This window comes from Podarcis gaigeae (genome assembly GCF_964106915.1).
Source record: "Podarcis gaigeae genome assembly, chromosome: 9".
Classification (NCBI taxonomy): Eukaryota; Metazoa; Chordata; class Lepidosauria; order Squamata; family Lacertidae; genus Podarcis; species Podarcis gaigeae.
In genome coordinates this window covers 26998077-27022399 of record NC_139685.1, presented here as the reverse complement: position 1 = coordinate 27022399, position 24323 = coordinate 26998077, and the positions used below count along the sequence as shown (strand labels likewise).

General features: G+C 42.7%; 1 protein-coding gene across 1 annotated transcript in view; it reads right to left on the bottom strand.

The window, feature by feature from the left end:
* USP46 (ubiquitin specific peptidase 46) overlaps window positions 1-24323 on the bottom strand; it is a 32705-nt gene that overhangs the window by 5197 nt on the left and 3185 nt on the right. Inside the window, exons 2-8 of the mRNA XM_083755920.1 lie at window positions 14585-14665; window positions 11289-11502; window positions 9974-10203; window positions 6097-6173; window positions 2909-2992; window positions 2342-2539; window positions 784-862 (exon numbers count right to left, since the gene is read on the bottom strand). Coding sequence (XP_083612046.1) covers window positions 784-862; window positions 2342-2539; window positions 2909-2992; window positions 6097-6173; window positions 9974-10203; window positions 11289-11502; window positions 14585-14665 — 963 coding nt within the window. The remainder of the gene's footprint in view (window positions 1-783; window positions 863-2341; window positions 2540-2908; window positions 2993-6096; window positions 6174-9973; window positions 10204-11288; window positions 11503-14584; window positions 14666-24323) is intronic.

Below are 24323 nucleotides of genomic sequence, written 5' to 3'. Positions count from 1 at the left end.
TCACCATTTTTATTTTTCCAATCTATGATGTGCCCTTTACTTCTTTGTGGGAGATTTTATTTATTTACTTATTCAACCCCTCCATATAAAATAATAGGCTTGTGTACAGCAAAATACACAGGTGCAACAAAACATAAAATACCATAATCACAATATAAAATAATCATACAAATGACTGGCTCAACTTGAAATAGTTTAAACAACTGAGTAGGCCTGTTGGCATGAAAAGGTCTTCAAGAAACATTGGAGGGCAGGGCAAGGAAGAATCATTGTTTGCGATGATGTTCCATTTATCAAGAGGGTAACTGGTTATTATTCTACTTGTATTTTTTTCCCCATTTTATCTTGGGCTGATTATGCTATATGCAACTAAAATTAGCTTGTGGGGGTCGGGAGAACCCGCCAAAACAGTGTGTGGAGGGAGGAGTGGGGGGGGGATAATTCAATTCAATCTGGCAAGCAAAAAAGCTTGTGCCAATGGAACAAATGCCAAGGTGCTACATTGAATTATCAGAGAAAGGGGTTCTATCTCAGGGCTGCTGTGCTGGTTTTCTGTTGGTGGAGAGTTTTTTTAAGCAGGAAGAAAATTAAAAACAGAACCCTCTATCTACACCCTGAGGGGATTCCATCCATTCTGCTCTGTTGCATAAGTAGATTAGGCTGCAATGAACACCTGAGAGTAATTAAAAATTAGGATCCTTGCAGAAGTCCCATTGGTTTTTATGTTTTCCAGTATTGGGGGCTTGCTCTTATAAGCTACATCCCAGGAACAAGTATACTGACCTCTACAATGTCATCATCAAACAATAGCCAAAAGCCATGACTTTTCACAATGGTAATATAATGTCCACGATTAGGTCCACTAAAAGAAAAGAAACATCATTAAATTAAAAAAAGAATAAGGGCACAACTGAATCAACCTTCTAGACATAAAAGTTGCATTCCCTGCAACTATAATTCTCCCCTCCAGGGTATAGTCTATAGAATGTTAAGGCTTGAACAGGCCAATTCCATCTTCTCCCACATCCAATTTATTTTCCATCTCTGTTTCAACCGATATCTTAACATTATGATTTTCAATCAAGGTAGTTCATATGTGCTTGTTATGCCATTTGGGTAATAATAATAATAATTTAATTTACAAGATTATGTACACCAGAAGACCTAGGTAGTACCTCAAATGTGTAGAAACCACATTTTTGGGTGCAGAAACCCTTATTTTTAGGTGGCCCTGTTTTGCTTCCAAACTGACAGGCACTCCTGAATACTAAAGGCAGTGCTTTTTTCTGGGGGTACGCATACCCCTAAACATTGTGTGAATCTAAGTTTGGCCTCATTGAGGGGCAGTATTTCAAAATCAGTAGGAAAGTGAGAATACTGCTAAACATTTTTTTAGAAAAAAAAGCACTGACTAAAGGAAATTATACTGTTTCTTCTGCACAGGATTTATTTTCTTTAATGAAGCAGCGATCTTGACTGTGGTCAGATTGATGCTTCATTAAAGCATCAATCTGACCACAGTCAGACAGCAGAATTTACAACCGCAACTTACACTGCATCAGCACCAAGGGGCAGACGCAGTAGATGAAATTAAAAATTCCCTTTAAACTTATTTGCATTAAAAATAGCACTCCTTCAGTTAAAATCTATGTTCCAGAGTTTAACATCAGTACTCATTCATCGACCATCACTGTCACTGCAGCCTGTCTTATCCTCGTTGCCATAAAACAGAATTTTAAGACAGGCCTGGCGATATTCAGCAAGAAGGTATTTAACATAGGTTTCCTCTGAGTGGCTGGGTAGTTTCCTTAGTAACAGTTGAATTAGCTCTCTTTGGGTATCACGATACAGCAGGCAATATAGAAGAATGTGCCAAATGGGACAATCCCATCAGAATTACATGGAAGAAGAAGAAGAAGAGTTTGGATTTGATATCCTGCTTTATCGCTACCCGAAGGAGTCTCAAAGCGGCTAACATTCTCCTTTCCCTTTCTCCCCCACAACAAACACTCTGTGAGGTGAGTGGGGCTGAGAGACCTCAAAGAAGTGTGACTGGCCCAAGGTCACCCAGCAGCTGCATGTGGAGGAGCGGGGAATCGAACCTGGTTCCCCAGATTACGAATCTACCACTCTTAACCGCTACACCACACTGGACACCATCTCTGTTCCACTGGGATGTCATCATATGTGCCCTCTAATAATGCTGAAGGGAGAACAGTAAAGCAGGCTCTAGAAAATGCCCAACAGTGTTCAGAACTGTCCAGCGCACTTAAATCATTTGCTGGACAGGATTTTTAGTGTTCGTGTTAAGAGTTTATAAATGAAGTAGAATGCTGCTCACCTGCCGCAATGAACTACTACCGCCACCAAGTCATACATGCGATCCAAGTTGATAGCATCCCCGGATGTGTTGAAGAGACGCAGCTCGAGAGGAAATACCACGCGGTAAGAGAGCTTGGTATACCGATGTAACTGCTCCATGTATTTAAATCTCTTCAGGTGCAATGCAAGGATCATTGGCAGCTTTTTGACCCTCATCCTATGAAGTCAGAATAATATCACTGGATAAGAACAAAACCTGTGCAGGTTTTATTTTTTCTTCCAAAGGGGAAAAAGCAACCTGCAATTATTTGTTATAAAAGCTATTTTTAAAAACAAACAACAACAGCGTAATACTTTAAATACACACAAAAGGGAGTCCATGATATCCATAATAAAAATGTAAATTTAATAAGTGCCATTCTATTTATAAATAGGTCCCTATTCTTGATACGGTGTTCCCACATAAGGACACCTCTGTTATTGTTTTTTACAGAACTGAAAGCAGGAAGAATTCATTTTATTTCAGCCACTGCTTTAAAATTTATACTAGCCTCCCTGGGACCAGGCCACAAGGTGCTTTGCTTACCTTTTCTGTGCCTCTTGTTTGCTGCAGCAAGTCTCACAGTAGTACTTTTGTTCGCTGCACAATGTTTCTGTGTTGCTGAAGTCTCTGAAAAATCAACGGAGGGAACAGTGCTTACGGTTTCATACTTCCCATCCCAAATGCCCCCTGAGCTGGTTGCAAAATATTGTACAGTTGCTTGACTGTAACTCAAACACAGTGGTCAGAGAGAATATACTTGCAGGATCGCCTTACTTGGGAACTGTTAAGGGCGCTGATAGTTGTTAGGAGGCCCCCTAATCTTCTCACTGAGCTATGATTCTCAGAGTGGTTTAACTCTCAATCCCTCTTTCCAGGGAACTCTGGGAATTATAGTTTTGTGAGGGGAAGAGGGGTCTCCCAACATCTCTCAGAACCTGTAACGCACTACAGTTCCCAAAATTCTTTGAGGGAAAGCAGGTCTCTTTAAAGTCCTATGGTGCTGCTTTAAATGTATAGTACAGATGGGCACTCATTCTGCTCTTCAAACTTTATTGAAGCGTGGTTTTCACAGGCATAGGAAATGCTTGTTTTACATTCAACAGATGACAGATTACTTCGTTTTGACCTAGCTAAAATAAAACTTCTAATTTCTGGATAAAAGCTAGACATATAAAATATTCTTAGACAGAAATATGCTGGAGGTGTTGGTTTATTCATGGGGCAAATGCTTTTCTAAGAAAAAAAATAGAGAGGTAAAACTGACAGAACCAGCTGGCCTTTTCAACTCCTCGTGGAAATAAAAATAATTGATACATAATTTATTGTGTTATTTTATGAATTCCTCTTTTAATGCCAGCACTGATGCCCAGAGGAAAAGAACTATGTTTGGAGGCTTAAACACAAAAGGGCTTTTTCTTTCCACGATAACTAAGAGGAAGGAGAGTTTGCTGTAGTATTAAAGGGAAGCAAGACTAATTGAGCTATTGCCTCTGAAATAGCTCCTGTTTACTTATTTCTCTTTCCCGCTCAACACTGTTTATACAATTAAGGTCAAACAATGCCGTTTCTGTTCTCAAACACGGCAATTATAATTTCCAAAATACACTTGGGAAACCTGTCAGCTAAAGGTTCATTTCCATTGCACACGCGAGCAGACATGTTTTGAAGTCACTCTATGTTAAGAGCTCGTACTCTTACAAGGGGTTAACTACAATGAGTCCAAAATCTTAATACAGTGATACCTCGAGTTACAAATGCCTCAGCTTACAAACACTTCAGGTTACAAACTCCGCTAACCTGGAAGAGTTACCTCGAGTTGCGAACTTTTCCCCAGGATGAGAATGGAAATTGTGTGCCGGCGGCAGCAAGGGGCCCCATTAGCAAAAGCACATCTCTAGTTAAGAACAGTTTCAGGTTAAGAATGAACCTCCGGAACGAATTAAGTTAATAACTAGAGGTACCACTGTAGAGGTGAAAAGGTGAGCTTGCAAAGCAATTTGTAAATTTTAATTTTAATTTAAAACAGTAATAAAAACACATGAAACAGGAAAAAGTACACAACTTGCCCACCAGAATGCATCACATTCAAAAAAGAAGGGGCCATAACATTGTAGTGAAGATATCGTTGTCATTTATGCCATAGCATGTCTCCAAAAAAAGATGCAAGCACACCTGGAGGGCACTTCCTGTTTATCCAGGCATTTGATGGATGAATGATGCTGTTCCTGGCAACCTTGAAATTATTAGCTTTGAGGGTTTTTGACTCTTGTACTTTTTTTATATGATCATGATTGGTTAAAAAAAACCACACATTTTGGATTATTTTAAATGTTTCAAATGTTTTATTTTCGTTCATATCGTTTTGCTACTTAGGTGTTGGCTTTGCAGCGCCCATTTGGGAAGAGGGCAAGAGGGAAATTTAAGAAGTAAACAAATGCCAGTAACATTCACAAAGGTTATAAAACAATGCAATGCACTTTCTGGACCAAGCACAAAGGAAGTCCCAGATAGAGTGCATTATGGTAGTCCAGTCCTGAAGTACTCTTCTGAAAATGCTTAGACTTTGATGAGTTTCCAGGATAAGGAAGACAAACAACTGTGGAAATGGTACTGAGAGCGCTTCTCTAAATCCAGATTCCCACACGAAAATGGGACAACCAAGAACAGAATGTATGACCCGCTAAGCCAGGGGTGGAGATCCTCAGATCCAGAGGCCAAATTCAGATCTCCATGCATCCCGTATGACTTTCCCCAGGCCACAGCCCCCCTTCATCCACACCCTCCACCACTCCTGGTGGAGCTTCCTGCAGCCAATCAGAAGCCACAATTTGGTTTTCGAATGTTTTGGAAGTTGAACGGACTTCTGGAATGGATTCGGTTCAACTTCCAAGGTACGACTGTATAAGCATTTGGGAAAGAACTTGTGCCTCATGATAGGAAGCAGAAGAGAATATGATCCCTTAGGTAAGAGCTATGTTTTCATGTAGATGGACTCATGCAGTCACCTGCCTAAAGAGCTGAAGCAATAAGCCTGAGAGAGAATGCGTGCGTGCGTGTATGTGTGTGTGTGTGTGTGTGCGCGCGCGCACGCACGCACGCACATGCACAGGCAGGCAAAGGGGGATTTTTGTCTTCCAAGTATTGTTAAGTCTTAGACCCAACTGATAACAAGCCTTGAGGAGGTTCTGAACTCGGAAAGATGTGTTAAATTGCACTCTTAGTTCAGTATAACTCTGGTAAATCTAAATTCAAAGTTGTATTTAATTCAGTGGATGCTTAACGACTTCTTTCAGATTAACTGCTGTGATAAATAAAGTTTTCTAATACTTGGGATTAATGTTCCATATTATTCATCAGTAAGCCCTTTGATTGACAGATGGTAGATTACTTTCCCAGGAAGTACATGTTATGCATGCATGCACACCATTCTCAAGCTATTTGCTCCAGAGTAAATCTGCTGCCTTCAGTGGAACCTCCCTGCAGTAAGCAATCGAAAGATTGAAAAGCTGTAGTTTCTTCCTGAATATTCAATTGCAGCAGGATTGATTTGTATTCCTACTTTCCAAAAAAAAAAAAAGTTCCATTTATATTTCTTGATTTGATTTGTGCCATATCATACCGTAACTCTCATGCTGCTCTTCCTTTCACATCCCACTAATCTAAAATGATCAGACAGCAAAAACCTGCTCCCACTTTTTTTTCAACACACATTTCTGCAGCCGCTCATTTACCTTAAGCAATGAGTAATCGATGTGTTCTGCTCCACATCAACAGAGAGATCGAGGAAATCTTCATCTTTGCTGCTAACCTGCAACAAAAATAGGAGGCAATACTATTTCTGGGCACTGCACAACCAACAGCTTGATCCTAAGACTAGCTGCACCAGCAGAGCAAATGCCTACCATTATGTCAGCACAACATCAAAACCTAGAAGAAGATGCCAACATTGCAGAAAGAATTAAGCAGTGGGGCAGATGAGTACACCAAAACAAGTTATTAAAAAGTTTAGGTTGAAATTGTGGAGCTGAATGGTCCTGTCTTTGAAAGCAGTTTGGGAAAAGGAGGTATATTAATCTCTTGCAGCTCTAAGATGGGATACCTAAGCATGGTTTGTCTTCTGTAACTATGGTTACAGAAATGCCTCCACCGTAGTTAAGGACTGGACACAAGGTCATGAAACTGTGATTTGAGGGTGTGTGGCTTTTTTGCTGACTAAGGTTTGTTTTAGCATAATTGTTATACCCGTATTGAATATAGCATTTCCCCTTCCTCTCCAGCCTTCCTGCAGAGCCCAGACAGTGTACTGAACTTCATATTTTGAGAGGCCGTCTATAGCAGGTTCTGCTAACCTGGTGCTCTCCTGTGGTTTCGGACTACAACTTCCATTGACCCTAGCCAGTTGCCAAAGGCTTTTCTATACAATGTTGGCCACAGGTAATGAAATATTGCAAAGATAAGCACCAGCACCTTGAATCGAGCAGAAGAAGCCTGCAATATCAGCTGCATATGACCTGTGCCTGTCAGGAGAGCAAACATTCTGTAGCAATTGCAGCTTCAGAGTTGTCTTCAGAGTTGCTCTCGGTGGTGCTCCCCAGTAAGGGGCAGTGCAATAATCAGTCCTATAAGTTATAAAACCACAATGAAATCCCCCTTCTCCAAAAAGAGGAGTCTGCATAAACTCCAGCACTGCTGCTACGTGCTTATCCAGGAAAGGGCCAAGAATACCCTCTAACTCTGGACCTGCTGAGGTAGAGAAATTCCTACTGCACCTCTCACAACCAATGCTCCAAAGACCCCTTCCAATACCCTGGGGCTCCCTACCAGCCTCACCTCCATATAATTGGCCCAAGCTATGGCTGTTTTAAAAGTCTCTCTCTTCAATTTCTCTGAGTTGTGAGTACTGTTATAAGTAGATCAGACCTAAATGTGGATCCCTACTCTCTAGTGCCATTGCTTTGATCCAGTTACAGGTTCTCTTGCTCATATTGCGAGGTGCTTTAAGAAATGCTTGTGTTTACATAATGTCACTGGCATCAGCAAAACTATAACCACACAAGTTTAGTTGAGTTTTTATTAAGATTAGGAACTGTAGATACAAGCTCAACTGCGAGGAAGAGATTTGTGGGATGAAAGTTTTTCATTCCAGAGTTTGTCCTGCTGAAACCCATTATATGAGTCACTTTGAACATGGGTATGAGAATACAATCCCTTTTGGACGTTTGCTTATACTGCTGCCACTAGACCCATTTTCCCATTTGAAGGGGAGAAATAGATTGCTTCAAACAACAAACATTACTTGTTACACACAGCAGAAATAATACCTTGTAACTACTTTATATTGAAAGAATAAAATAAGGATATTTGCTTATTTCAAGAAACTGATTATGGCAAAATCTCATAAATACAGTAATTATATGTTGACACATGAAATCTGGATCCAGGGCTCTCTCTTTCTCACCTAGTATCCTTTAGCACAGCATGCAACTTAATCCAAAAAAGCTAAACTGCGCATAGAAGTATATCTCAGTCAAGATTTACCTTGTCCCAAATCTGACAATGACAATTCAGATGATAAGTCATATTTCTGACTGTTTTTCAGGTTGAGGGGTAAGCCAGTCAACCTGGGGGAAAAGGCTGCTCTCAGGCTCCACCTAAGAGGCCCAGATCCATCCAAATCCCAACTCTCGTGTGAACCTCCCTGCCTCCTCAATCACACATTTCTAAGATATGAATAAGAGTGATGACTTCACAGGGATGCCGCAACAGTGAATATAAAAAAGGCCGCAATGGCCTTTGACTTGCACACTGTTATATAAATGATCCTAATACGCCCTCATCAAAAAGTTGAAGCACAAAGCGGCACGATACAATATTAGCGGTGCAATTATAAGAGATTGTCTTCATCTAATCCACTAATGACAAAACTGTTTTCCAGGGCACACTAGTGTGCGACGACAGGCCCGCTACTGATCGAGGGAAAAATTAATTAATTCCATCATTAGGGGCTCCGGGGAATCTGAACTATTCACTCAAAGTACCTACTCAACGCCTTACTGCATGAGTCACTGATTCAGCAGGACTTTAGCCTAGTCGGATAATTCTGGCTTGCTATCTGAGGAAGGCACAAACAGGGCAGGACTTGAGGGCAAACGTTCAAGGACCACTCCACAGAATGAGCAGGGCGGCCCAGCAAACATCGCAGTGCCGGCTTACTGTATTTTGAAGTAATGCGCATTACCATCTACAAGATTATCTAAGCCAAGACAATTCAGTCTAAAATTATCTGAACGAACCACTGCCTCTGGGACACATTGTGGAATGCAAGCGGGCAGATGTGGGGTTCCCTCCCATGTAGCTTCATCTACCTTCAGAGCACACCCTGGGCTCTGTGTGCGCCCAAGTCTGCCTTTCCCTTGGGAGGCACATCTAGCACAGCGGCTGTCACAGAGGTGGGTTCTTTCGAGCTCTGGTAAGTCTTTCCCAGGGTCAAGCTTGTTGTGCTGGAACTCTGCATTTAGAGTGTCCAACCGCGGCTCTCTTCACACACCCCAACTTGGATTAGGGCTGCAATGCTGGGGAAATGGGTCTAATTCTTCCCCCCCCCCCCGCAGCACAGCCTTGATCCAGACGGCCCTCCAACAAATTTCCATTAGTGACAGAATCCCGGAGCCTTAACAATGTAATAGCAGTTTGTGTGATGAGGTCATCTGGATTGGTGCATTAGCGTTAGACCATGGTTTCCCAAACTTGAGTCTCCAGCTGATTTTGTACTACAGTTCCCATCATCCCTGACTACTAGTCCTGATAGCTAGGGATGATGGGAGTTGCGGTCCAAAAACAGCTGGAGAGCCAAGTTTGGGAAACCCTGATTAGACCCTCCCCTCACCACAATGCAATCCTGTTCAGTTCTCACCCCCATGGGAAGAAAATTCTGTTGGGAACTTCAAACACACTAGAGTACCAACCTAAGAACATAGATTTGCCCATGCCAACTGAGGTTTAAGAGTGATGTGTGCCTCCAATTCAGTTTCAGGAAAAAGGGGATACCAGAAGTTTGGAAAAGGGTAACCTCATTCTTATTTTGCCACAAGTAATTCCTGGAGCTGCTCCAAACTCAAATTATCCCTCAGTGAAAACATGTACACATTTACAATACCTTAAGATGCAATATGTCACATGTGGGGCTCTCTTATGGGGAAGGACCAAAGCTTACATGTAGATCATCTGCTCTGCATGCAGAGGTCCCAGGTTCAAATCCTGACACCCCCAGTTAGAGCTGGGAAAGATTCCTGACTGAAATCCTGCACAACCACTGCCATTCAGTGCAGACAATATTGAACTAGATGGTCTGACTCAGTATTATTCAGCTTTGTATGCAAAGAGACAAGGTTGGGGAATAATTTGTCCTTGTCTAAGGAAGATTCAACACGGTGGGGGGCGATTAACCAAAGTTATCAAAAGCCCCACATAAATATACATAGACAATAGCTGCTGTACTCCATAGAAACACTCATATTTCTTGAACGGCTTCATAAAGTGACATATTTAGCTCTACAAGCTGCTATAAAGTAATCTGACTATTATCAGGAAAACAAGCCCAATGCTTACAGTTTCACAGTTCAAGCATCTCGTTTCGTTAGTCAGCGTTCCCTGAAAAATCTCATGCACCCAGGTGAGTTCTTGCTTGTTGTTCTCTTCCGCTTCGTTCATGTTGCCGTTTTTCAGTTTGCCGTTTTGCTTTTCCTGCTTCTTCTCCTCTTGCAGAATGTCGGCGACGGTATTCAGTAAGTAGTTTAAAAACTCATGGGCGTCTTGTTGCATGTAGTTGTCAAAGAGATCTGTAGAAAAAACAGGAGGAAGGCATATACAATGGTACGTCGGGTTAAGTACTTAATTTATTCCGGAGGTCCATTCTTAACCTGAAACTGTTCTTAACCTGAAGCACCACTTTAGCTAATGGGGCCTCCTGCTGCTGCTGCACCGCTGGAGCACGATTTCTGTTCTCAACCTGAAGCAAAGTTCTTAACCTGAAGCACTATTTCTGGGTTAGCAGAGTCTGTAACCTGAAGCGTATGTAACCCGAGGTACCACTGTATTTAAGCAGCACCTCCTCCCCACAGCCTGAGAGGACAGTCAGCACAGGGCTGCCTTCACTTGCTTGCCCATGTGTGGTCCATGCAGCCACCAGGGCATCTGATTGCTCACCTGTCGTTTCCCTTGGTGGTTATTTCTGCTTCTGCCCCCTCACTCACCTTCTGGTGTGACAGGGAGAATCTGGGCCCAGCAAGACTGCCCAGAGAGAGCACACAAGCAAGCAAGGAAAGAGGAACCCTTGAAGGAGTAGCCACCTCACCCTCTGAATTGCATCTCCCCCTCTTTCTCTGAGCAGTGCAGCAAGGAAGATTGAGTGGCCACATTGCCCAGAGAGAACTACAGTACGACCACACCTTGGTTTTCAAACAGCTTCGTTCTCAAACGTTTTGGCTCCCAAACATCACAAACCCGGAAGTGACTGTTCCAGTTTGCGAACTATTTTTGGAAGCCAAACATCCGACGGGGCTTCCGACTGACTGCAGGAGCTTCCTGCAGCCAATCAGAAGCCACACTTTGGTTTCCAAAGGCTTTAAAAGTCGAACGGACTTCCAGAATGGATTCCGTTGGACTTCCAAGGTATGACTGTTCTAACTTCTGCCTCTGTCCTCAACAGGGAAGGACTGGGCCTCACGGGGGCTGCGACTGTCTCTACTCCCTTCTCTGGCCTCTGTCTCGAGGCGACGCAGAGGACTGGACAGCAGAACTGACCAGAAAGCATAGGCATATCTGAGAGGACACCCACTCCTCCCTCCTCTCCTCTCTCGGCAGCCTTCCAGAATGGTTTGGGATTAGGACCGTCGTCTGAATGGATGTGCGAGACTATACTTGCCATTCTCCTTTCGTAACCTCGAGATGAACTTTTTGGGTGGAATGACTCCAACTTTCTTCTTCTGCGTGGCAATACTGTGGAAAAGGTCCGCAAGGCAAGTCAGGAGGTTTTCCTTTTTTTTCTGCTGGGCCTTGTAGGACAGCACATTTTCCCGAAAGGGCCGGCAGAAATACAGGGCTTGCAGGACGGAGTTGCAGTAGCACGTGTTTCCAAACTGCAAAATATAAGTGGGGACGGGAGAGAGCGGATCATGAAGTGCAGCTTAGTGCAACACCCAATATCCTATCTCCCTTGCCTCAGTATTTTCTCCTCTCGGTAGAAGAGGAGAAATCTATAACTGTAGATTGAATGTAGGTCAACAGGTCTGTATGTAAAGCTTCAAAGTATTACTCTTTAGCTAGGAATAAAAATTACGTAATGCTAAAACAGGCTTCTTCAGTTTTGTTCTGGTGTCAGGCGTAACATGGTTTTAAAAACAGTGGGTGCCTTCAGACTTGGTGCTTTTTTGTGGATTCACAGTAAGCCTGCAACTTATGCAGGGGTTACACTCTGGGGGTTATGCCTAAAGCCAAAATCATGTATAGTCAAAACCCATTAGATTCAATGGCAGGTGGGATTGCCAAACTCAATTTTCCTGGAATAATAATAATAATAATAATAATAATAATAATAATAATAATAATAATAATATATTATTATTATTATTATTATTATTATTATTATTATTATTATTATTATTATTATTATTATTATATCCCGCCCATCTGACTGGGTTTCCCAAGCCACTCTTGGTGGTTCCCAACAGAATATCAAAAATATGATAAAACATCAAACATTAAAAACTTCCCTAAACAGGGCTGCCTTCAGATGTCTTCTAAAAGTCAGATAGTTGTTGTTTTCCTTGACATCTGATGGGAGGCCGTTCCACAGGGTGGGCACCACTACCAAGAAGGCCCTGCTGGGTCCCGTGTAACCTCACTTCTTGCAGGAAGGGAACCGCCAGAAGGCTCTTGGAGCCCCACACACTTTTTGCTATCATCATCATCATTATTATTACAAAAAAATTCCTTCCAGTAGCACCTTAAAGACCAACTAAGTCAGTTCTTGGTATGAGCTTTCGTGTGCATGCACACTTCTTCTGTATCTGAAGAAGTGTGCATGCACACGAAAGCTCATACCAAGAACTGACTTAGTTGGTCTTTAAGGTGCTACTGGAAGGAATTTTTTTGTTTTGACTATGGCAGATCAACACGGCTACCTATCTGTAACTATCATTATTATTATTAGCCATGCACATCAAGCTGAATGTGCACAAGTTAAATGCATGTAAGTTGCAGGCTTTCTGTATTCTGCAACACATAATTGATGTAGTAATAGTGCATTAGTGCCAGGTTTTTACTGGGCCATCCACACATCATTCTGCTTCATAGCTGTTTCACAATGCTCTTCCAGTATTACTGTATTACTGTATTTCACTATATTTCATTATAGCACAACGGCACACCCACCACCTCTCTTGGAACACTTGTGGAATAAAATGTTACAGGGTTTCACCAGGAAGCTACAGGACACGTACTGACTGGAAATGAAGTGGCACGTCCATTCCAATGTTTTTCCAGGTGCAAACAGCATTGAAAGTACCATTGCATAAACCTGTCCCATTTCCATCACAAGCATAAATAAAGGAATAATAAAAGGCACACCTGGAGGGGCCCAGTGTTACTATTCTAGAAGTTCCCAAAATTGGTATTCAAAGCACTCATCAAAATAAATTTTGTCTGTGACCCAGAGAGCCCTTTACCATGCATGACCTACACCTGAATATATATATGTATTTTAAAAACCTATTATGATAAGGCATAAATGCATGCTTCACATGCAGAACTCGCTTCCTTCTTCAAAAAAGGGCGGCTGGACCTTTACAAATTCTATTTTACTTAAAGTATGGTCAACATGCTAAAAGTGGGCTAGAGGCTCAACACAGAGAGAGGCACTTGTAGTTTCTCCTTCCTGCGCACCTGGCATACTATCCATACCTGTGCACTTGGGGGCAGACCATCTGATCAGTGACCACAAATCAGGGGGAATCATGTAAGAGAATGTCCTGATCTATTGTATATAGAACACGTGGATGCCCACACCTGTGTCCTATCCTGACCTCAAGCAGAAGCCCACGGGCCAGAATATAGTCCACAACGCAGTGTAGAATTACTGACCACTGGAAAACTTCAAGTCAGCAACTTACTCCCAACAAGTCTAAAGCTGGATGGAGGGCTTTTATCCATCTTGGAAAATACTACTCTTTGCATGTTCTGCCCGTTCCTGGTAATGTAGAAGGCCTTAAAGAGGCAGGCATTTTACCTGGAGTGAGCACTCCACCCCAACCCCAAGTTCACTGTCTGCCAGATATGGGAGTGGAGGTCTTTGAGGTCAAGAGCACCAGTTCCTCAGAAGGTTTAGGCTTAGTGGTTGCTATCTCCAGAAATCCCAGGGGTCCCTGGCTGAGAGGCTCTGGCTGAGACCAAACTGTGATATTAGGGTCTGGGCTGGTATGTTGAGTCAGGGTCTGTACTGCTGCTCAGGGTAAGGTTCATCATAACAACCCAACTGCATTTGATTGATAGGATTTATAAACTGCCCTTCCTCTCTAAGGAGCCCAAAGCAGCAAACACATCCACATTATAAAAAAAAAATTCCAAAAGCAGTTAAAACATTTTAAAATTACAAATAAATACAAATTTTCATCCAGTGATGTCAGGGTTGCCGGGAAAAGTATTCTGCAGCCACCAAATGCCTAGGTTAGCAAGAAGGTTTCAGATTCCTCCTGAAAGCTAATAATGATGCAGACAGTTGCACCTCACTAAGGAGGGCACCCCACAAATGAGGAACCACCACTGAAAAGGCCCTGTCACAGGTCACAAACAACAACCAGGCAGCCCCAGGCACGGAGAATGTACCATTCACACCAGGCTGCACCCAGGTTGCCTTTAGATCTGCTGAATTAGTCAATCTGGTCCAACAGCACTCCTCTTATGCTCTTCTCCTGATGTTCTACCAGTGCTGCAGAAGCTACATATTCTCTCGACCTATCCTCCCATAACCCTTTCCACTGCTTTGGGCAACATGGGAGTCTAACCCAGCAGGTAGGGTGGTGGAGGGAGGTGTAGCAAAATGGAGGAGCTAGAGGTATAGCAAAATGGAGGACACATCTCCACCTCTAGACAGTACTCCGAGGCTCAACAGGGCAAGTCATAAAATATGTTTTCGGAAACTGACACCACAGTAGTAATACTTACATTGACCAGTCCAAAGTAGTGTTCATTGATTGGAAATTGCTCTGGCCCAATGTCTTTTTCCAGAGCAGAGGCATTGGTGCCCTAGGGAAAAGGAAACAGCCAGTTATTTTAATTCCAGGTTAAAATATGACAAAAGTCTGAGAAATATCCTGAAAGGTTAGGTCACTTCCTGCTGCCCTCCCCCAAATGGATTGTCTGAAGTGTTTTAGACATTTCTGAATACTTACGGCCCAAGCGCTGCTCAGCCAATGACATGAGGCTGTCATGAACTCTGTGAAAACTCAACATCCCATTGAAAATGCTTGTTAAGAGAAAAGGGCTGTTATCCAGCATGCCAAGAAGAATAAGCAAGCCCCATTGATTTTAAATTAGAAACAGAGCACAGGATCCATTCTTTCCAACACATGACATGGGAATGGTTGGCCAAAGAAATCTCTCACTCCACGTCCATTAACCTGTCATCATCTGGTTCCCAGACAGAGCAATATGCAAAAATAAACAGGCCCTCCCCAGGGCTTTTTCAATGTTATTTGATTTTATCCATTTCTGCAATCTAATCTAACATTTCCTTATCAGCCCTTCTATTTGCCTGATTTGCAGGGGTTGGGAGAGAGGAACCAGAGCAATGTTTTCTCTCTTGCTTGGATGAATGCAAGCGACTCTGATTTTTCCCCAGCAAAATAAATGCTTTCAGAGAGCTGGAACGGCTGAATGAAAATCAGAAGAGATAATTGCGGAGAGCTTGTAGGCTTGAAATGTAAATCAACTTGCTTCCAGTTGGCAGCTAGTAATAAAAGTCACAAGCATTTGGGTTTGGTTCTTTTTTAAAGTTTCATGTGCCGGAACACTTTCCCTATTTTTGAACCTTAGGCTGCAGATGTTTTTGCATATCCCGTCCCAGCCGTTCCCATTGAAAACAAAGGGCTGTATTGAATTTCGTCAGGCACACAGAACATCTCAGTTCCCCAAGACACCTGAGCCTTTCTTGAAGAGGGCAAAGGAAAGGCAGACAATGCATTGTGGGTGACTCCAGTTGCCCAGGAGCTGAGCTACTATGAATCTGTATTTCAAATTATATCACAGGGAGGATCAGGTGAAAGGGGTTTTTTTATCCAACCCATCCATCATGCTGCCATCAGCCCTGAAAAAGGAAAAGCATTCCCAGAGTCCAAGTGACCTAACTTTCCATTGCTGCAAAGTGTACCAGGATTACTGATTTTGAAAGTGTTGATCTATGACACAAAACTACGGGAGGGAAGAGATTAAATCGCCTTTCCTAAACACACCATGGTCAGGCAACCTGGCAGCTTAAAGAATAAAGGACATGCATATAGAATGATTATACCCATTTAGGATTACGTGTAGTTTGATCTCTATACAAAGGGATGGTCCTGAAGACTTCAGAAGGAGAAATCGTAGCTCAGGTGCAGAGCAACAAAACTTCATACAAAATTGTACAGTGGTGCCTCGCAAGACAAAAATAATCCGTTCCGCGAGTCTCTTCGTCTAGCGGTTTTTTCGTCTTGCGAAGCAACCCTATTAGCGGCTTAGCGCTATTAGCAGGTTAGAAAAAGGGGGGGAAGCGAAAAAATCACAAGACTTGCAAGGCGTTTTCGTCTTGTGAAGCAAGCCCATAGGGAAATTCGTCTTGCGAAGCGCATCGAAAAACGGAAAACCCTTTCGTCTAGCGGGTTTTTCGTCTTGCGAGGCATTTGTCTTGCGGGGCACCACTGTATTTGTCATTTTGCAGCAGCTGTACTGGCTTCTTGTTATTTCTTGCAACAAATTTATGTTGTTGTTGGTACCCTATAAAGTTCTTTGTGATCTAGATTCCTGTGTCCTTTACCAAGTGTCTATCAGCACTGGAAATGTTTCTTTTTATGCAAGAGGGCATGAAAGTATAGGAAGCTTCATGCACAGGCCTCGTGGCTGCTTTGTGTATGACTGGTTTCACTAGCCTGTAAACCATCTGACAGATTTATGTCTTAAAATAAACCATTTCACAGAGACCCTCTTCTCTCCCTGATGTCATTTGCTAACTTGCTAAATACAAAGATGTAGGTCAGGTCCTTTTCTCCTACTTTTGTGATCTCTCTTACAATTGTGAGTGGCTGCTTTTCTTCCCCTGCAGCTACTTGTCATTCTATTCCCTTGTTGAGGTTTACATTGTCAGTTTCTATTTACGGAGTTTTCATATTCTCTTTCTCTCTGTCGCTCTGTCTCTCTCTCTCTAACACACACACACACACAGTTTGTGTACACATGCCTACACTCATTCTCCAGCAGTTTTTTCATTAGTCATGTGTTTTCAAAATTTCTCTCTTTGGCTGATTGACATCCAAAGGGCTTTTAAAATGGGTTGGGGAAGGGGGTTATTGGGTTTTTGTTTTTATTATGTACTTTTATTATGTACTTTACAGTGGCACCTCAGGTTACATACGCTTCAGGTTACAGACTCCGCTAACCCAGAAATAGTGCTTCAGGTTAAGAACTTTGCTTTAGGATGGGAACAGAAATCGTGCTCCGGCGGTGCGGTGGCAACAGGAGGCCCCATTAGCTAAAGTGGTGCTTCAGGTTAAGAACAGTTTCAGGTTAAGAATGGACCTCTAGAACGAATTAAGTACTTGAGACCTGCAGGGCAGGGCAGTATACAAATTTAATAAATAATAATAATAATTGCAGTGTAGATGTATAGTGCAAGGAATCAATTTATTTTTTCCTCCTCTACTACTTCTGAACAGGCTTGCTATTTCCAGACCTATAGACTGCACCTATAACTCTGTCCTTGGTGCTCAAGTACGTACTGAAGTCCACCCATTCAGTTTCTTTTTCTACAAAAGCTAGCATCCTGCTTGCTGCCAAACATGGGATGTTTGAGCAGCTGCTAGGATCTGCCACTGTCAACCCTGTAACTGCAAAATTCTAAAAGTTTCAAAGATGGGGTTTTAATAATAATAATAATAATAATAATAATAATAATAATAATGGCCAGAAGTATACAACACAGAATCACAATCATTGGAGGGATTTATTCAAGTCACAGATTCTCATTGCAGGAATTGACAAGCATTGGAAACAAATTGGCATCTCAAGTTGCTATAATGTGTGCGACAGCATCAGGAGCTATTATGACATCTTGAAATTTGGCACCAAACTCAAAACAGATAATTTTAGCTATTGTTCAGAATCCCAGGGAGGAATGAAGTGTGGGAAGAAAAGCCAGATTACTGCAGGTGGAGAAGATTATATATGGCAGCAATCACTCTCTTTCCTTTTCTCTCTCCCTCTCTCTCTCTCTCTCTTTCTCTCCCTCTGCAGCTGAACTGCAGCAACCGCTTAATTTAAAGAGTATGAAGATACTGAACTGGAAGATTATGAGTGATGCAGAGAAATGTGCTGCAGAGGATTTGTGGGGAAAGTGACAACACATCACAAGAACATCAGAAAAGCCCTGCTCCGGATCATAGAATTGCAGAGTTGGATGGGACCCCGAGGGTAATCTAGTCCAACCCCAAAAAGCACATCTAGTCCAGAATCCCACAGTGGCCAACAGGGCAATAGCTCTCTCCCACTGTTGCTCCCAGTTGTTCCCATCAGCTGGTATCCAGTGGCATGCAGCCTCCAAACTCAAAGGTTCCATATAACTATCATGCAGGGCCAACCCTACCATTAGGCAGAATAAAGTGGCTGCCTCAGGTGGCAGATTCTGGAAGGCAGAGGACAGTGATAGGATTTTGGAAGGTAGAGCAGGCCTGCCCTTTGTCCCCTAAGCTCACCTACCGTCCTCAGGTGCAGTGGAAGACACTGGCGCATTGCTTTTATCAAACCTAGACTGCATGCACACCATACATTTAAAATGCTCCCTACCCACAAAGAAACTTCCTAGGAATGGTAGTTTAAGGGTGCTAGGAATTACAGATCTCTGAGGGGTGAACTACAGTTTCCAGGATAAATGGATGGTGCCTACACATTGTCTCTCAAGACAGATGGATGCCAACAGCACACCCTAAAATTCAATTGTCAGACTGATCAGTTTCTGCACATAGAACGAGCAGGGACAGAACCATGTCCTCCACTTCAGACGTCATCAACATGCAAGGGATCACCCTTGCCATCATGACTAGAAACCGTGGAAAGAGATTCCACAATTGCCACCCAACTGCTTATTGGTTTTCCTTCTGGAAAGTTTGCAGACAAAGCTTATGTGAGTTTGGACTAACCTACATTGGTCAATTAAAACATTAAAATGTGTTATAAAAGAGGGTGCGGTAGAGAAATTGCATTGAGAGCTATATTATGGGGGGGGGGTAGCATTGTTGTTTTTCAAATCAGTGTATATCCAGCCTTTGAAGAATGTGAACAAACACATCACGCACCAGAAATCTATTGCTCCAGCTGCTGCCCCACATATCACTGATATTGTTTTGGAAAGTCAGGGCTAGCCCCATCTATCTGGCGAAACCAGAATACTTGTCACAAGAAGCAATTCCTTAGTGGCTGGAGTCCCACAACCAGAAACCATGAGACAAGCAAAACCAGGGCACTGGAAAGGGGAGCAGCTAGCAACACAGCAAGATATAAAAAGAGGAACAGCACCAATGAAAGAGTGGAACTCATCAAGGATCACCGAAGGACCACAGATAAAAAGAGGGAGCAAAACTCCCATCAGGCTGTGAGATGGAAGTGACACATGTTGAAATCCTCCTTCAACATAACAAACCTCTCTGCCAAAACAAGTCACTGTTCTTCTAGCATTCTCAAGGAGCCCATATAAATGGAACTACACCAAACGCACAAAAGTAAAATTGAACTTTGCCACACCCTCAATGTGGCCAATTTCCATAGCATGCTGGTCAGAGCGCTAGCATGCTAACTCTTCCTCAAGCTGGAAACATTTTCATGGAGTTTTCACTTGACCTAGCCACAGGATTCAAAGATATCAAAAGTACCGTATTTTTTGCTCTATAAGACTCACTTTTTCCCTCCTAAAACGTAAGGGGAAATGTGTGTGCGTCTTATGGAGCGAATGCAGGCTGCGCAGCTATCCCAGAAGCCAGAACAGCAAGAGGGATTGCTGCTTTCGCTGCACAGCGATCCCTCTTGCTGTTCTGGCTTCTGAGATTCAGAATATTTTTTTCCTTGGTTTCCTACTCCAAAAACTAGGTGCGTCTTATGGTCTGGTGTGTCTTATAGAGCAAAAAATATGGTAAATACAACTAAGTTTGATGACTTGAGTATTTCTAAAGCTGGCACCAAACACCAGGTCTGGCTGCTGTATTTGGGAGAGGCCTATCTTCCTCCTTTTTCTTTTCCCAACTATTTCAAAATCTGGACTCCCAAAGGAACCTAGAATGAATTTAAATGGCTCAGGCCTTCCCTGACTCCTTTACCCAGCTGGTGACATCTTGGTGCATGCAATGAGGCCAGAGGCCTCCCCATATATTGTGCACATCTTAGCCTGGCTCTCCCTACTTTGCTGCTGCATCACATCCCAAAACTCCTGTTGTACATCCTTCCCCCCTTCCAATTAGTGCAACACTGTGAGTCCTATGTGCTGTTGGGTTTCCTAGTTGGTGGATAAATTGACATGTCCCTGGTTCACAGGAGGAACAATTTTTTTCTCTTTCTTTTTTTAGCCTTTCAGCTTTGTATTTTAAAAAATCCCCAAAGCCCTCACGACCTTGCCATCTAATTTTGTAATGATCCATCTAGTTCTGAGCCCAGGCACAAAATGCTGTTGCTTTGACTCAGGTTGCAGGTCTAGGCTTTAAAGTTGCATTTCTGAGCCGTGTGTGTGTGTTGGCACTTTCTCTGGGAAAACCCATATTTTACTGCTTAATCAGAGCAAACAACAGCCAGGTTTTCTGTGAATTGCCATTTGCTGTGATTCAGCAGTAAAAGACAGGTTTTCCCAGAGACAACAAAACTGTTCAGACACGAAGCTCTCACAGACCTGTGCCTGGAAAGCATGGTGCGAAAGAAAGTCTGGATGAGCCCCAATATCCTTGACATGAAGGATCCTTTATTTTTGGTGGGGGCAGACCGCCTTTCTACTTAATATGCTGGAAAATAGATTTATTTATTTACTTGTCGGAATTACAAGCTTCATGCTTATATCCCCACAAGAGTCCGAATAAATTCTGCCATTTCAGGAGTGGTCTAAATGCTCTCCATCATGAGGATTCACTCTTGTAAAAATGATCATCTTCAGGCAACCAATGGTAACTAAACAAGGAACCTTCTGGTTGCTCTGACAAACCAAATTCGATATGTCTAATTCCCCAGCGTTAATTCTCAATTTACAGTATTCATTTCAGGTGCACATGATAACATAATGTTTCCAAGTGAAACAAAACAAAAATCAATAAGAGAGTCCAGGATTCTTTCCTCCCAGTCAAAACATGGTTTCTTAAATAGTGTCGCTTATTCCAGGAATTCTCAACCTTTTAAGCTGGGTGTGCCTGGGGACCTCAGCACAGTTCTCTGTACGGCTGTTTCTGGCAATGAAGGCAACTGAGAAAACTCATTTCAACAAAATATTGGCAAGAAAGAGGAGGGAATAGTGCTCCTTGCAAGTGACCCCAGGAAGGTCAAGACCCCACAGGCTGAGAGGTGCATTACGTTATAGGAAGGCTCCATTGTCCACCACTGATGAACGGCGCATACGACATCATCAACAAGGGACATGCAGGCTCACCGCAAGGAGGGAAGATAGTGACTGAATCTAGCTGCTCTTGCAAGAACCTGAAAATAAGGAGGGATATAAACTAAAACAGAAAGATGTTCTGAGGAATGGCTTCAGATATTGTACTTGGATACTTCCTTTTATTCTTAATATTTTTATTTATTAAATTTCCATACCGCCCTTCCTCCAACAATCACAGGGTGGTTTGCAATATACAAACACAAAAAATACAAAACATAGGAACAAAAACAATACACTCCAGTTTCAAATGCCACAGTTAAAGCCAATTTCCCCACCTCTCCTTAAATACAAATTAATGAAGCAAACATTTTGACTAAACATTTTGCGGCCCTAAACAGGCAATCAAAAGCCCCAGCATTCAGATTTGGCTCCCGACATTATTTTTGTTTTTTATGTAATTTTATTTTAATTTTTATCCCAGGGATGGAGAAAACACAGATCCTTGGTACTTTCTCCAGGCCACAAATCCTCTTGAATCAAGCCCTGTACCAGCCTTCCTTGAGTGCTTCTGCCTGTCTGGAATATGTCCTTGAACTCTGAGAAATCCTATTGCTTGTCTGGAAGGAGGGCAGTGAAGGATGTGGCATACCGTACAAATATAAAAGCTATTGCTCTGCCCCATTTAGTCTCTGTTCCAACTCATCAAAGCCCATTGTTCTGTTGCGACACACACAGAGCAGTGGCAAAGCCTTCTCTCATGTCTGGAATGTTGTTGTTGTTGTTTTGCTTTGTTTGTGGCAGGGGGGGGCAGTAGAGCCATGGAGCTTTTTGTTTATTGAGGCTGAAAGTGAGGATGGGGGACAAGAGCTTCCATGGGACCCAAACAGGCAGGCCTGATTTTTGTTTGCCCCCAACAAAGAAATCCCAAGAATGTTCTTGCACTGTGAGGAATTTCTCTGTGCCCCCCTACTGTTTCAAGGCGGCTTCCTACCGCTTCAAAGGAAGAAAGGAGTCTCTGTTATTGCTCTTCCAACTACAGAATCATCAAACGGCACATGAAGGGAAGCAAAAAAAAAAAAAAAAAAAAACCACCCATGTTATGCTGACTGCCTTTTCACTAACACAGAAAAGAATGGTTAAATGGGGGGAATCATTCAAACATGTCATCCTCCACACGCATTTTACAGCTCTAGGAAGGCTGCACTGTGGACATTTGCTGAACATGAAGATGGGCTCATGGGCGTAGCCATGGGGGGCACAGGGGGCAGCTGCCCCCTCCAATTCAAGTAAAACAATAGAAATACTTAACTCACTGGCAAATCATGTGGGATCTGCCTGCCCCCCCCCCCAAAAAAAGTCCTGGCTACGCTCAGGGATAGGCTGTGAAACATACACAAAACCCATTTCAGGACTAGGTACTGGATGAAAAGCTTGCATCTCCCCAAGCAGTTTCTCACACACTTCAGTAGACAGAGCCCCTGCTCAGAATTCTAGAGTTGGAAGGGGAGACGTGGATGCAACCCACATTGCTATGTGAAAAGGTAAAGGGACCCCTGACCGTTAAGTCCAGTTGCGGACGACTCTGGGATTGCGGCGCTCATCTCTCTCTATAGGCCAAGGGAGCCGGCGTTTGTCCGCAGACAGCTTCTGGATCATGTGGCCAGCATGACTAAGGGGCTTCTAGCACACCAGAGCAGCGCACGGAAACGCCGTTTACCTTCCCGCCGGAGTGGTACCTATTTATCTACTTGCACTTTGATGTGCTTTTGAACTGTTAGGTTGGCAGGAGCTGGGACTGAGCAACGGGAGCTCACCCCGTTGTGGAGATTCGAACCGCTAACCTTCTGATCGGCAAGCCCTAGGCTCTGTGGTTTAGATCACAGCACCAATTACTGTTGTTGCAAAGATCACTTTGCTTACCTACAGCTTTACACAGAATTGTCACAAACTGCATTTTTTTTGCCATTTGGACACACAAGTTTACAAATTTTCTCTCTCTCTATATATATATACATGTATGGAATTACCCTTTTAAGGGCGAGCTTGTTGATGTTTATTGCTATTTTAATTTTATTGTATTTTCATATGCTGTAATCCACCCTGGAACCTTCAGATGAAAGGAGGGTAATATAATAAAATGTCAACAATAACACACACACACACAAAACACCAGTCAACTGAGGATAACACTTCATGTATCTGGTAATGCAGACTCTAGCTAGTACATGAAAAGTAATGCCCTAATAAATATGTTACAATGAAATCCTATACATGTCTACTCGAAGGGAAAGGGTTATTGAGTACAGTGGGACTTATCCCAAGCAAGCTTACGGCATATAGGATTTCAGCTTTAGGAATTAACTTTGGAGCACTTTTAGTCTTGGAGGTGCTGCAAGCCTCTGTTGTTGAAAGGTAGATTTTGGCCACTAAGGAGAAGGGCAGAACATATTGCATATTGCATATGTTTATGCAACCGTGAGTCACTTAATTGTCAAAATAAGAAAGTAAATTGGTCCTTCTAGGCAAGTGGTGTGTGTGTGTGTGTGTGTGTGTGTGTGTGTGTGTGTGTGTGTGTTGTGTGCGAGTCTCAGAACCTGTCCTACTACTGCATCTTGAGTATCTTCCAAATTAAAGGCAAGGAAACCAGACAAGCTTACTGCTTAACAGCACACACAAGTTCTGTCACAAAAGGAAGAAACCAAAGCAGAAATGAAATACAGGCTGCTCCAAGGCTCACATTTTCAGAACCCCTTTTGACTTCAGTGAGCAAGCAATGAAGGTATCAGCTTGAGGACTCAGGTCTTACACTTCCTGTTATAAGCATGTGTTCTGACCACAAGGCTGGTCCATCATCATATTTTGTGATGTGCTCTCATATTACATTATTATTGTTGTTGTTGTTGTTGTTGTTGTTGTTGTTGTTGTTGTTGTTATTGTTATATATATACCAAAGATCCCATGGCAGTTCACGGCATAAAAATACAGAATAAAACCATAAAGTACATAATAAGTACAAGAACAAAACCAACCCATAACAACCCCCAACATATTTTAAAGGCCATAGATTGTTCATCAGCCCAAGGCCTGGTTGAA